General features: G+C 50.2%; 1 protein-coding gene across 4 annotated transcripts in view; it reads left to right on the top strand.

Annotated features, from left to right (window-relative positions):
* Nucleotides 1–14,869, top strand: part of MTMR4 (myotubularin related protein 4) — a 41,779-nt gene that overhangs the window by 19,809 nt on the left and 7,101 nt on the right. For all 4 annotated transcript variants that reach the window (XM_052688721.1, XM_052688724.1, XM_052688725.1 and 1 more), the window contains 8 exons: nt 359–475; nt 1,084–1,166; nt 1,362–1,528; nt 2,870–2,966; nt 8,515–8,628; nt 13,714–13,910; nt 14,131–14,259; nt 14,552–14,663. In XM_052688721.1, the coding sequence (XP_052544681.1) occupies nt 359–475; nt 1,084–1,166; nt 1,362–1,528; nt 2,870–2,966; nt 8,515–8,628; nt 13,714–13,910; nt 14,131–14,259; nt 14,552–14,663 (1,016 nt within the window). The remainder of the gene's footprint in view (nt 1–358; nt 476–1,083; nt 1,167–1,361; nt 1,529–2,869; nt 2,967–8,514; nt 8,629–13,713; nt 13,911–14,130; nt 14,260–14,551; nt 14,664–14,869) is intronic.

The following is a 14,869-nucleotide window of genomic DNA, read 5'->3' on the forward strand; positions in this document are numbered from 1 at the left end:
GGCCATCTACCAGCATCCCTTGTTTTAAAATTAGCTACAGCGTGTTCTGGGCTGATAGGGAAAGCCAGAAAGATGTTGGATTTATCTGCTATCTGGATTTAAAAAAAAAAAATAAAATCTAACCTAGGTTACTTCATTGTACAACCAAGCACTGCACAGAGATTCCTTCACAGCCTGGTTAGCAGAAGGTGGGCCAGCCTTTGCCATTTACCTGCAGTGGTGCCCAGCAGCCTCGTGGTGCTGCTGCCCCCTCTCTCTGGGGCTGTGCAGCACACAGGCAGTGGGAGGAGCGGCTGCTGGCACTTCGTGGTGCTCAGAGCCCCCAGCATGCCTTGAACTTGTCGTGTCTCCCTTGCAGGTCCCGTTCACTGTGTTGCAGGGTGAGGGAGTGGAGTATCTTGGCCATGCAAACGATGCTGTGATCGCCATCTCCAACTACCGGCTTCATATCAAATTCAAGGATTCTGTGATCAACGTAAGTCCGGATCTTCCCATTCTTTCTTCCTAAACTGTTACCTCTTGTAGTATTTTGGGGGGGGAATAAGCAATTTCTCTGGTTTGCAACGTGAGAACTGGGCCTCTAAGCTGCCAAGCTTGATGTTGTCTCTTGTTACTGTTGGTCATGCAGTTATTGGAGTGCAGGTGGGGTGCTCCTATGGATGATAATTAGGTCTTTCCCTTGTTCTTTTTAAAATCCAGCATTAAGCTCAGAGGTTTTAGGAGTGGTAGGATACCGTTCCTCAGCATGAGAGAGTCAGCTGGTGGGAGCCTGAGGCTTTCTCTCACTGTCTGCACTTGCCATCTTTTATTGGAGCCTTTGGTTGGTTGTGGTTTGGTCTGTAACTGGTGGTTTGTAACTTTGGTCTCCCATGGTGGGAGGCTGCACAGGGACAACTAGAAATCAGGCTGGTGATTCTTGAAGGAGATTCTGTGCTGCATCATGAAGCATCATAGAGTGGGTTTGTAGTTTGGGCTGGGGTCTGGTGTTAGCTGATAGAGCCCCATCTGGGCACCACAGGCTGTGGGCAGGGCTGCTGTGCCTGCTGCTGCGGTGCTGCCATGCCCTCCTTCTGTCCCTTGCAGGTGCCTTTGAGGATGATGGAAAGCGTGGAGTGCCGGGATATGTTCCAGCTTCACATCGTCTGCAAGGACTCCAAAGTGATCAGGTATCCCTTGCTGTAGATGCCACTGCATCTGCTCTGACACCTGCCTTTGCACTGTCATTGGAGTGAAGCCGTTTCTAAAGGTTGCTCTGTTTTTTGTAAGAATTGATGCTTTGTTCATTTTTCTGGTTAAGCAGAGCTCCCTGTCTGTGTCCCAGCAGGATGTATGTACTTGCTGAGCATGATTTGCATTTGCAGGTGCCATTTTTCCACCTTCAAGCAGTGCCAGGAGTGGCTGAAGAGACTAAATCGAGCCATTGCCCGCCCTGCTAAGCCTGAGGACCTCTTTGCATTTGCCTACCATGCGTGGTGCTTAGGAGTCTGTGTTGATGAGGAAGATCAGCATGCACATCTGTGCCGTCCAGGTAAAATCCCGGCCTGTCCCCTTCTTGTTTATCTGTCTAGAAGTACAGTGATGCAATTGTTCATAAAGTGGTTTCTCACCATGTCTTAGATCGTGCTGTAGCCATAGCCCAAGTCCATCTTGCTCAGCAGCATCCCACACCTGGCCCAGGCATCCAGCTGATGTCCAGATGCAGTAAAAGGAATGATAACAGTATGCAAAATATGGGGCATTCTGAGGCAGCAGCACTTAAATCCCCTTTCCCTTTCTCCTTGTGAATGAAGGAAACGTTCCATACTTCAACACTTTCATCACGATAATGAGGCAGCTCAAGCAGCAAATGTCATCTGCACTGAGGCAGCATAATTAATATCAGCACATCTCCATCCCTTCTCCAACACTTAGAAATGCCATGGCATTCCCAGGATGGGCCTGCAGAGGTGTGGCTCATTCTTGCACAGGCTCAAATGAAATACTTGAATCCATATAGAAAGAAACAGAGCTGTGATGGTGCCCTCGTGTGGATCACGAGTTTGCCCTCTCCTGGAACACAAAGTTCATTTGCAGTTGCTTTCTTTTTGTAAAGCTTCAATGTGAATAAGAGGAAATTGAGTAGTGTGATGATCATGGCTTTACATTTAGAAATTTACTGGAATTAGAGGAGAGAAGCAGTAACCTCAGTGAGATGTGCAAACGCAGGTTTGTATGGAGAGATGGGGGATAAATACTGCAGCTGAAAGGTACTAAAAAGAATTTGGTAGGGAAAAAAATAAGCTCTGTGCTTCTGCTCTGATCCAAACACCAGAAATTAGCAGATATTTCCTGTATTTCCTGTAGAGAAAATATTATTTTCTAGCATAAAGACATTTACCTGCAAAAATTGTTGCTGCTGGATATTAGTGAGGCAAAGAACACTTCAGTATTAGTTTATTGAGGAGATTTGACACTCCAACAGCAAGGACACCCAGTGTTGGTAAGATGAGACAAAAACACGAGGGGAAATTATGAATCAGCCTCTGAGAGCTGTCTGGAAGAGCTGCCCCAGGTTGAGACGCTCAGTACTCCTCTGCAGTGGGCTTCCCAGTTCCACTTTGGAAGGGAAAAGTGGATGAGATGAACGCTGCCATCGCACACGTTAGCAGAGGCTTTTTCTGTGCTGCTCCGTGCGCTGGCACTGGGAGGTGAGCTGACCTGACAAAAAGAGCAGAGGAACCCCTGCGAGGAGCCGGGCTTTATCGTATCTAAAACAAGAACCCTGCCGTCCAGCTGTCCTGGGGTTTCTCTGCAGCCTCCAATAGCTGCTGTGGAGCTGCCGCCAATATTAAAGTTTCATCAGTAAATACTCTGTGCTCTGCTATTCCAGGTGACCACGTGAGATACCGATTTGAGATGGAGCTGGTGAGGATGGGCTTTGACTTGCAGAACGTCTGGCGAGTCTCTGACATCAACAACAATTACAAGTGAGTGTTGCACCACCAGGCCTCCCTGTCCTCCGCTTTCCTTCCTTTATTCCCATCACAGTTCCCCCCGCAGAGCTGTGGATGAGTCAGGCTCCAGCTAATCCTCCTTCTGGGTCGTGCTCGCCCTCAGGCAGATCAGCATACGATCGATCGAGTTCTCCTTTCTTTCCTCCTTTCATGTCACGGAATTGAAGAGGAGTCTACCCCAAACGTAAGAGCTAGCAGCAGTTGTAGATGCTGACCCAGGCAATTTATTGTGGCCATAACTCCTCCATGAAGACTGTTAGGAGTCCGGGAGAAATCATCCATCGTAGGGTTGCCTTTGTGATGTCTCTCTAAAATGCTCATATTGAAAATGTAAAAGCTTACGTAAAGTCAGGCAGCTGTTCTCTTGTGTCAGGAAAGTGAGGACGAGGCACTGGAGGGCTGCCGTGGAGCTGAGGGGTCTGGGAGCGAGCGGGGCTTCTTTAGTTTTGCTGTAAGAGGGGCTGAAGGGTGATGTGCTTGCAGTCTACAGGGCTGGAAGGGCACTTACAAAGCGGGTGGAGTGGAGCTCTTCTGACAGTGGCAGGTGATAAAACAGGGGAGCAGTGGTCACAAGTTGCAGCTTGGGAGGTTCAGATTGGACACGGGGGGGAAATTCCTTCTTCAGAGTGGTGCTGTGCTGGGCCAGGGCCATGTGGAAGTGAGGACTCTCCATCATGAGAGCAGATCAGGTCCCAGCCTACCTGGTGCTGCAGGTGGTCCCATTGTGAGCAGGAGGACGGAGCAGGGATCTCCAGAGCCCTTTCAGCTGAGCACAGCAGCTCCTTCAGCCTGCCCTGTGCTGCTGGAGGAGCTCGTGGAGAAGCGCTTCCGCATTCTTTGCAGCAGGTGGCATTAAGCCAACAGGTTTTTACTAAGCGTTGAGTCACGTATGCAGGTCTGCATTCCCTATAAGCCCTATCTTGAAATGACTGCGATCCCTCAGTCCTTTCTCTATTTCTCAGGCAGTAAAAGCATCCCTGTCACTTTCGTATCTCCAGTTTCTTGTGGGGACCATGAGATGCCTCAGGTATGCTGGCTTGGGGTCTGCTGCCCCTTCTCATGTGTTTTCTCAGGATTCAAGGCACTAAGCACCGCGTTTGGGATTTGATTTAGAGTATGTTCTTAGCAGTACCACATCACTGCTTTTGGTCTGTTACGTGACATTGTTGGCAGTATTGACACAGTTCATCTAAGAACTAAGAAACAGGAATTCTTTTCCTGTCCTGCTCAGTGGCTGCAGGTATATCTGCCTCTTGGGAAGCAGCCACGCTGCCCCTCAGTGCAGCACTGTGGGATGTGGTTCCCTCGGGTTGCCTTGATGCCTCCAAGTGAGGTTGCCCACCTGTGCTTTGCTTCCTAACGTTTGACCCCAGACGTCACCCAGCTTCTCTGAAGACAGATGTTTTAATTTTGTCCAAACCATGGAGGAAAGAACTTGAAACAAAGCAAGCTGGCCGTGCTTTCCTTGGGTTTGCAGAGCTCCTGCCTGGGGATGCTGGCAGGTCTCAGCTTCCCTTCTGAGCAGACATCCTGAGATCTTCGAGGTGGTGTAACTGGCTTGTGCAACTCTGAAACCAGTTCTCTCTTGCCGCTCCAGGGAGTGTGTCTTTAAATCCTGCCTTGGCTTTTGATCATTACCACCTGCCTCTATTCACAGGAATCGGGTTACTTTTTAACTGTTTATAGTGCTTTTATCTTTTATTTCCCAGCATTGGCAAAACAGTGTTGTTAGAGACAGGATACTCCAAGGTAATGACTTTGTTCGTTGTCTTTCAAGTCTGCTCTGAGATGTCCTTATCTGGTAACTATTATCTTCTTCCTGGCGACAGCCATCATAAAAATAGAGCAATACAGGCCTATAATAGCCACTCCTTCAGTCTTGATATAAGTATACTCTTTCAGCATACCATCATAATAAAATTATTACATAATCCCTTCGTGGCTCTTACATCCTCAGTCGTCTCGTGAGTGTGCAGTCTGAGAGCCCCCAGCAGTGCAGCCCAGCTGCCAGAGCTAAAGCTGCTTTCCTGTTGCTCACAATGCTGGGGTTTGGTGCACATAGAGTTCTTTCACAAGTAACAAAAAATCCCCACTTTTTTTTCAGTGTCGATGCTTATTTCCAGCTTTGATCTTTTTACGGTCGTGGTTGTATTTATTTTTTGGCTTTATGAGGAAAAGCTGCCTGGAGTGCCACGTTACTGTTGGAGACAGCTGATGTTTCCCACTAATTTCTGTGACTGCTCTTAATTCATAGTTAGTCTTGTTCAAGGCCAGGCTGGATGTGGCTCTGGGCAGCCTGGTCTGCTGGTTGGCGACCCTGCACACAGCAGGGGGTTGGAACTGGATGAGCACTGTGGGCCTTTTCCCACCCAGGCCATTCTAGGATTCTAGGATTCTATTTTGTTACAGTTCTCTACAAATCATGATACTTTCCTCCATGCTTATTGGAAAGCTGGTACTTCTTGTTCTTGCTTGTATTTGCTGTATGAACATGTGGATGATAACACAAGAGAGACTGCTAGGGATGACACCCACGTTTTTACATTCTGTGAAGGAGGATCTCTTTCACTGGACGGGTTGTTGCCTTTGTGGCAAGAAGATGCTTCACTTGTGCTCGTCTGTAGGTGTGGCTGGTGCTGATGTACGTGTTTCTGTTGTTACACACCTTTTCCTGGCTTCAAACCTCAATTTCAGTGCTGTTCTGGGTCATCGTGCTCCCATATGCACAACACAGGGTCAGGCAGGCTCCATCTGGGACTCCCTCCCAAATGAAAAAGGACCAGGTGAGGTCTGTAACCGTTTCTTGTCTTTTCAAGAGTTACTCAGGACTTGAGGCGAGCTTTCTTCAAGCCTTTGGTGAGCAGCCTGTAAAAAGAAGCTCTGAAAATCCAAATCTGGGCAGCCACACGCGCTGCCTGCTTTGTGGACGCATGAGGTGCCACCTCCCTCCACAAAAGCCGTGTTGACTCTTCCCAAGTGTGCCGTGTTTACCCTTGCAGTGGCTGTGACAGTCGGTGGCTTTGTGCAGCAGTCAGGCTTAAGTGGTTTCCCACGTTCGCCCCAGAGAGCTTTTTACCGAACCCAGGCCGTGTTTGCCACCTTTCATTGCTCTGGCACCCGAGCCAATGTAAGCAATGGCTTACACATCTCAGTGAATCATTCACCTGGTGCACATTTGGGTTGCTGTGGCGATGTTGGCAGAGCATTATCTGGTCCTGCTGATTAGTTGCTCCTCATTCCTTGCAGGTAGTTCCCCCGGGTTAATCTCGCTGTGCTTTTGTCACCTGTGGAACAGGGATCGGTCTGGCAGCCTCTCTGTGTGCTCACAGCAGTGCAGATGGTTTTGATTTTCTGCTGTGACCGTGCTTATCTACCAGACCTTTAGGTGCAGTAGCAGGCTGACACCTCCAAGGTGGTGGAAAAAAGTCTTCATAGTTTTAATTTCTTCACGGGGCATTTCTTAAAACCGGCCTGACCTGCCTGATTTTCACTGTCTTTTAATTGAGGTTCCTGTTCGGCTCTTCTCAAGTTTGTGCTCTTTGGAATCATGTCCCCATGTTGCCCAGAGGTTGTGGATGCCCCCTTCCTGGGAGCACTCAAGGCCAGGCTGGATGGGGCTGTGGGCAACCTGGTCTGATGGGGGGTGTCCCTGCCTAAAGCAGGGCATTGGAATTAGGTGATCTTAAAGGTCCCTTCCAACCCAAACCGTTCTGTGATTCTATTTGTAGGAGGTTGTTTTACTGCTGAAATCCAGCTTCCATTCATTGAGATACCTCCTTTTGATCCCCTTTGACTGTTGACTGTTTGATGCCTTTTCTGAATTGCATACTGATGCTGGTAGCTCTTGGCCTCACACTTTTACCTCCACATTGTCTAGGAACAGACCACACTTTGTTTCCTAGCTCAGTTATTCTGGTCCTCCTACAAAGCTTCTACTCTGAAATCTAGGGTACCACTGATAATCCATCTTATACCAACTTGCTCTTAAGCCAGCACACTCCTTTATCCTGGCTTTTTGGTTTCTTTTAGCCGTGGGATTCTGGTCTTAGCAGCACAGGTCTGTTTGTCATCGTCTCATTGCTTGGTTTTGTGCACCCTCCTTAATTTTGACTGGACTTCTCGGGGCTGTCCTGTGTCCTAGCTGGAATTGTTTGACTTATTTGTTACGGTTTTTTTAAGAGTGCAGAGTCTCAGTGCCTTACAAGATGTTCTCCTGTACTGAAATTCCCCTGAATGCACTCTTCCCAGTTTTTAAGACATCTCCCATAATGTTTCATCTGAAGTACCAAGAAGCTGATTCTGCTTTGATGTAGATGAATGCTCTTCTTATATAGGTTGCAGCTGCTCGAAGCTCCCAATGAGCACTAACTGTGCTCAACACACCGCTGTTCTGTGCCACACTTCTATGTGATTTCCTTCCTGACCAGTTCCACACGTGGAACACGAACCCCACACACAGCCTGGCCTGGCCTTCAACCTGTTACCTGACAGCTTCGGTCTTGTTTCCTGGCTTCCCCTTCCATGCCCTATTATTATCCCACACACCCACCTTCCCTTCTGCCCAGGGCTTTCTGAGCAGCTGTCTGTACGCCACGTGCAGTGACATCTCCTTGCAGGGCAGGCAGGTCCGTGCCAGCAGCACATCCCAGCAGCACTGAGCACCGTACCGATGCCCCTTGCCACCAGCTGGGTTATCCTGTGCTGAGGGGAGCAGCAGCCACGCTCTGCACTTTACCCACGGGGTCATTTCACATTCCTCGGCCCTGAAACATTCCTTCTAAGTGATGTGGGTTGGAGCTTAGACCTGAGGCTGCTCTTTGATGTTCTGTGGGCAGGACTTGGTCTGCAGGAGCTGCAGGGCTCAGTGGGTCCAGGATCCAGGCAGTGCTTTGTCTGTGGGTCTGTGACCTGCCCTGCATGCAGCCACATGCTGTGAGCCCCGAGGCACAGCGATTGCTGCATTAGGCACGAAGCCCCTGCACTGCTGGATCTTCACTTGTGCTTCGCTTTGCTTGCGTTGCTCTCAGCCCTTCTCCCCAGCATGCTGTTTGCCCTTCTCCCTCTTTTCCTTGGGATCCCTCTTTTCCTGCTGCTAACCACTTACCACTGGCTTGTCAATGTTTTCTTAGGACTTAAGCATAAGGTAATCATGGGCTAATCGTAATTAATTATTGACTGTGCATTTTTGAAAGCGTTGTGAGAAAACCAAAACCCCACGTAGGCTCTCGTGTTTAAACCCCAGCTGTGTTCCAGAGGTATCCTTGGGAAGTGCTGTGATGCCTTGCACAGGCCCAGAGGTGAGGCCTGATGTGGAGGTTGTCTTCTCCTAGCTCACTCCTGACAGCAGTTTTTGGGTCACTTTACTCATGTTGAAATGGAACTGAGGCAGACAGGAAGAGCCCGTCCTGCATGCAGAGTTTGGGAAAATGCAAACTGCTCCTACACCGTTGCTGTACAATTTCTCTGGTGCAGATTTTGGGTGCTGAGTCTCATTTTGCCTTGCTACTTCCTTTCTTTCCAGGCTTTGTTCCAGTTATCCCCAGAAGCTGCTGGTGCCTGTCTGGATCACAGATAAGGAGCTGGAGAATGTGGCTTCGTTTAGGTCGTGGAAGAGGATCCCTGTGGTTGTGTACAGGTAAACACAAACAAGTGCTCTCCTCAGGCCCCTGATGGCTGCCCTTTGGGCAGGATTGCGAGCTTGGTCTGTGCTGGTACAGCAGGACGCTCTTCCAGAGGGAGTTCTGGTAACTGCTGCTTCTTTCTTGCTTTCAGTTAGATCTGAGGTTGGGGGTGACTGTGCTACTGAGGGAGATGCAGCAAGGGCACCGTGTCCAATTCAGGTTCTCTTTCTCTGAGTTTCAGAGTATTTTGATGCCATGATATGTGCCTGGCTTCTTTGAAAAGAAGTCTTGGCCAAAATGAGCCTGCTGCATGGCCCCTGTCAGCAAGGCAGTATCATAAAATCACGAGGTTGGAAAGGACCTACAAGATCATCTAATTCATCTGTCATCCTATAACCATTACTACCCACTAAGCTACCAAACCTCATAGCACCTCATCCAGACAAGTATTTCCAGCAGGTCCATCCAGGTCCTACCTTTTGGTACCCATCTGCAAATCATTTCCGTTTTGAGTGAGTTGTGAGAGTTTGTAAACACTGAGGTAACGGGGAGGATGAAATGTTTGCTGGTGGCTGAACATGGTTGAGTCGACAGCTGATAAATAGAGGGAGTGCCTCTTCCCTGGTCACAGCAGCCTTCCAAAAATCATCTGCATATGAGGATGCATGCAGCAAGGCAGCAAGCAAAGCAGAGATTTTCAGGGCAGGGGGTGATTTCTCTATAAACACATCTTCTGGGAGACCAGCATTTTTGAAACAAATGGGAAGTTGGTTGCATAGGTGTGCAGGAAGATACCTCACCCAGCTGGTGTGTGTTGTAATGCATATATTGTGATTTCTAGTGTCGGACTCGTTGTTAGCAATTATTAAATCCAAATTCAGAAAGCTTTGAAAATACCAGAGCTGCACAACAAAGCAAAGCCCTGGGAAGGCTTTTAGTAGAGCCAGGAAGTAAAAACAGGGAATTTATGCACACCTTAACTGTACGTCTCCGAGTTACGTGGTTTGTGTTGGATGCTGTTGGATGCTGGCAAAATGCAGTGTTGTTCTTACAAGACCTAAATTCTGCAGCAGAAGAGTAATGAGTGCTGGTTATCGTGTGGAGCTTTGCCCTCTCTGTAACCAAGTCAGCTAAGAAGTTAATTGTGTTTGTGATTACTACTGCTAAAATTGGTCTGGCATTGGAGACTGTCCCGGTGTGCTTCCCCACCCGAGGCAAAAGCGTGTCTTTTTGCTGCTCTCTGACAATTATTTTGTTCAGCACTTCATAACATCACTGTGAGGATACCCAGTCATTTACAAACTGAGCTGCAGCCCTCTGCAGCCTGGGATCAGATTACAAGGTGCTGACAGTGATGCTACAAGATGGGGCAAGGCCTTTGCCATCTCCCTCTCATCTTCATGCACTCTTTAGGCTTTGCTCCCAGAGTGGAAGCGTTTGGCCAGGAGAGCCTGTGAGGGTGTGAGGGTGGTGTGGTGCCTTGTGCTGTAACAGGGGAAGGGCAGAAATGCACACCTCCCACTCAGCTCCTCATCACCCACAGCTCAGCTGCACGCACCCAGGGACTCAGCCACCGCGGGTCTGATTGAAAGAGCTCAGAGCTTCCCGGGGATGCGGCTGAATTCCTGGCTGATAGACAGATCTGTAAAGTGTGACACCAGAGGTATCACATCATCAGTTCCCTTACAAAAAGTAGAATTGAGCTGGTGAGCAAAGCAGAAGCACGGGTCTTCATTGCTGAGTTCTCAGTGGAGATGCACAGTGGAGATGCGGGAGCCTCCAGGCACGGATCGCTTGTAAAGCAGCACAGAGGATGCAATTAATAATTTAAGTGACTACAGAGGCAGACGGGCACGGTGTGCCAGCCGCTCCTCGGCACTGCGCTGTCTGCACAGCCACCTTCAGAAGTCCTTGGCACTGCAGTAGCCAAGAGCTGCTCATGGATGCTTCCAGTCACCTTTATCTGTGCCCGTGCTGCAGCAAGCGGCGGGGAAACAGCAAGCAAATGGTGGAGGTTTGTGCAGCCCTGATGCTGAGCACACAGCCTGGGGCCTTCTGGTCGTGCTGAGTGGGGCAGGGCTCTCCCCTGTGCACCTGGAAACTGGGAGCACTTGCAGGCGTGCATCTCAGATGGGAGCCTATAGGTGTCACTGAGAGGCGCTGCTCTGGAAACCTCTCAGCTGTTCCTTGCGTTTTAAGCCAAGCTGCTCAGAGAGCTCTTAGTTGCAGCTTTCTGGTTGATTGCTGGGAGTTAGGTGGCTTGTGCTAGGAACATCAGATGTGCTCCAGCTTTGAGCTCTGAGTGAAGCTGGGAGTGAAAAGCGAACCGATTCAATGCAGGCACCTCCTGCTCCAGCTTTGGGTTCTGAAGGAGTCTTGAGCCATCAAGACTAAACTGAGGATTATTAAGGAATAACGATGGCCCGTAAGTGAAAACGCTATGGCACTTTGCACTGTTCCAGTCTCAAGGATCACTTTCTTCAAGGAAAACCTCAAATAAGGAAAGAACTGAAATGCTTCATGTGCTGGTGGTGAGCACGGAGTGGAGCTGTGTGTGTGCCCCGGGCTGGGGAGCTCAGTGCAGGCCCAGGTTAGGCTTTGGTTCTTCCACTGGCACCTGTTGCACTTTCTGCTTACTGATGACTTCATGCTCGTTGATGCTGGCCGTGCTCCCTTGTGTTTATTAGCACATGGTTACGTCTCGTGAAACTGATCAGCTCAGGACCATGCCCTGCCCAGTGTTTGTTGCTCTGCTCAGAAGTCTGTGGCACCGAGAATTCTGTGAACGCGCTGCGACTCTTGGGCCACGTTGGTAGCAGTGCATGAAGCATCCACTACTGACTGCAGGTGGCTTCACACAGCGGCGCAGCTGAAGTCCTTTTCTACCTTCTGCGTCCCGAATGGAGCCGTCACACCCAGCCAGGCACTGGGAGCAGTCATGGCCCAGCACCCGCATGTCCCAAAAACGTGCTCAGGCACTGTCTGGGAAAGTGCTAGTTGGCACAGGCCAGGAGCTGTGGGTGTGCTAACAAACAGGCTTGGGTGATCGCGGGCCGGTGCTCCAGTCCACACCTTGGCTCTGTTTCACTTACTAGTATAAACAGAGCCTTGCTGCTGTCGGTGCTGCCCATCCTGCAGTCATCCTGCAGCCAGAAATAGATCTCCTGGGAGTGACGCCGCTCCTCATCTTGCAAAACACAACTGTGGTGCAGGATGGACCGAAAGAAAAGGGCTCCAAAGCGTTTTGGGCTGAATGTGAATGTTATTTTTTGGTAGTCTTCAGTTTGCAGTCTTCATCAGTATTGTCCACAAGGTGTTGTTAGCAAGAAAGAATTCCCTGCAAGTTGCTTCAGGAGAACGTTGTCTCTCTGAGAAGCAAAACTGTTCCTCTAAGCTGCAGAGCTGCTGTGAGATGCTGTGCATCACTGTTAGAAGAAACCCAAAGCCTCAGCATGGTCTGAGTTGCTGCCTTTCAGAGCAAATAAGTAGCAACGGCTTCTGCTGTGGGACAGCAGAGCCCCTAACAGAGTGACAGCAGAGGAAGGGAGCGAATGGCAGGGGTGCTGCTCAGAGCCCCACTGGCACTAAAGCAGCCTTTGAGTGCTGGGTTGGGCACTGGGATCTAAGCTGTGGTATCTTCTACTTGGCCACTAAAGCAACTTTTTCAGAGGTGTTGACCTACAAAAGGTGTTTGGCTGTTGTTTGTCAGGTACTTATCCGTGTCTCTGTTCTTACTCTGGCTCATCTTCAGAGAGATGTTGCACGAGGGGCAGCAGGGCAGGGAGGGGTGAGTGTTATTGTTAGGAGATACAGGACCATCCAGTTCCTCATCCCCTCCCTGAGAAAGTCTGGACACCAGGGACAGCATCGCAAGGGAGTGTAACAGGATGGGGATGCAGATGTTCTGCCTCCATGGCCTTTGCAGCAGCCAGTATCTTCCATTTCCTGCCACATGTAGTCAGGAGAATGTGACACTGTGCTTTCTGTGGTCACTCAGTGAGCCTACTCACCATGGACTTTGTGTTTTACATTTAATTTATTATCATTAAATTTTATATGCTTTTTTATCAGTTGATATCACGAGATCCTCTGCAGTTCTTTTTCCAGTGAGCTACAGACTGTCATGGATAATTCTGTAGCAGCAGCAAACTTTGTCACATAATCAGCCAACCCCTCTCCAGGCCACTTAAGATGGATGTTCATGTGAAAAATGCACACTTAGCCCTATTTCAGGGCCCTTCTGTGAGGCCTACAGCCAGGGTAGGGTTCATATTTTAGGGCTTATTAATAAACACCAGCTCAAGCCTCCACCCAGAAACCAACCAGTCTGATGCTGGGTGAGCTAATCCCTCCAACTTACAAGCAGTAAATGAAATGGTTTAACAGCCAGCACTGCAAGGAAGAGGTGACAAGGGAAGAACAGAGCACTATCACAATGAGCAACTGTGACTTTCCCAAAGTACGGCCATAATTATTGGGAGTTCTGACTTAAGAGAGCAATGGTAGAGCAACTGGCAGTTTCATTCAGGGATTCATGTAGGTGGGCCCTGCCATCGGGTCCAGGCGTGCAGCTGCCCCCGAGCTGCCGCTGTGCTCCTGACAGCCACTCCTGCAGCCACTGCCTGCTGCCCTCTCATTTGGCCAGCTGTTCCACCTCCATCAGCCACTCCTGCGCTGCTCGCAGTCATCCTGTGTTCCTCATCACTGTGATCTGAGCGATGGCCTCCCTGCCATAAATCATAGAGTAACAGAAAAGCTTGAGTTGGAAGGGACCTGAAGGCTCATCAAGTTCATCCCTCCTGCTGCAGGCAGCGCTGCCAACCACTAGATTGTGTACTAGATCAGCTTGCCCAAGGCCCATCCAACCTGGCCTTGAACACCTCCAGGAACAGAGGTGCATCCTCAGCCCCTCTGGGCAACCACTGTCACCTGCTGTTGTGAATAACTGCTGTTTGAAGTGCCCTGCCGTCTCACTGCTCGGCGCAGGGCTGGATGCAGCAGGTGAAGCAGTGAGCAGGGTTGCCCAGGCACCGACTGGCTGGGGGTGAGTGGGGAGGTTTGCTGGGTTGTCCCTCACCTCCACAGGGCTTCCTTTGCAGGCACGTGCGTAACGGGGCGGTGATCGCACGCTGCAGCCAGCCCGAAATCAGCTGGTGGGGCTGGCGGAATGCTGACGACGAGTATCTGGTGACATCGATTGCCAAAGCCTGTGCCTTGAACCCTGGAGCGAAGGCACCCGGCGGCGCGCCGCACAACGGGAGCAGCGACGGCGGCGAGGCCTGCGAGGCTGACTTTGGTGAGACAACGCATTTCCTTCTGCTGTCCCCTACGTGTGCACGTGATACAGCGCTCCCTGCACCTAAATGTTGTTGCTGCTAACAGGGATGTCATAATGCAAGATTTAAACCTGGTATGCAGGTTCATAATGTGGGCCGTGCATGTGGGGTGGGTACACAGCCGGTGCTGTGGGAGGGAGGGAAGGAGGTGCCAGCACTCAGCCTGGGCTCTCTCTGCAGACTCGTCCCTGACCGCGTGTTCGGGTGTGGAGAACGTGGGCACTCCTCAGAAGCTGCTGATCCTTGATGCCAGGTCCTACACGGCAGCCGTGGCCAACAGGGCAAAGGGAGGAGGCTGTGAATGCGAAGGTACTGAGCGCATCCCAAAGCGCTTCTGGCACCGCTGAGCCTAGTGGGCCCTGGAGCAGGTTGGGTCAGGTTGGCGTTCCGGTGCTCGGTCTCTGGGATCACACTGCCCTTCTCAGTTGTGCAGAGTCCATTACTGCACAGAAACAGCTGCTGGCCCACCAGGCTTTCTAGAGAAACTGCCTACACTGAGATTGAGCAGTGCTGCTGTGGGGGAGCAACCAAACCGTGCGTGGAGGCAATCGCTGCAGTGGCAGCAGCAGTTCCTGAGTGTTTCTGTCTCTCTTTTGTTCAGAATATTACCCAAACTGTGAAGTCGTGTTCATGGGCATGGCCAACATCCACTCCATCCGGAACAGCTTCCAGTATCTGCGAGCTGTCTGCAGTCAAGTGCCAGACCCCAGCAAGTAAGTCACCTGGCTCTAGCCGTGGGAGAAGTGCTCACAGTGCTTAAACATGGCCCGTTTTGATCCCTGCTAATCTGGAATGGATTGCATCACGGGTTTAAGTATCTGTTGTCTGTATGTATCCTATTTTCTACCTTTCAGTAACATCGGGGAGAAATGGCAATTACATGCCAGTTTGTAGTTATTCCCAAGCTGGTTAACTCTTC

Source organism: Tympanuchus pallidicinctus, unplaced genomic scaffold, assembly GCF_026119805.1.
Source record: "Tympanuchus pallidicinctus isolate F22 unplaced genomic scaffold, pur_lepc_1.0 scaffold24, whole genome shotgun sequence".
Lineage (NCBI taxonomy): Eukaryota > Metazoa > Chordata > Aves > Galliformes > Phasianidae > Tympanuchus > Tympanuchus pallidicinctus.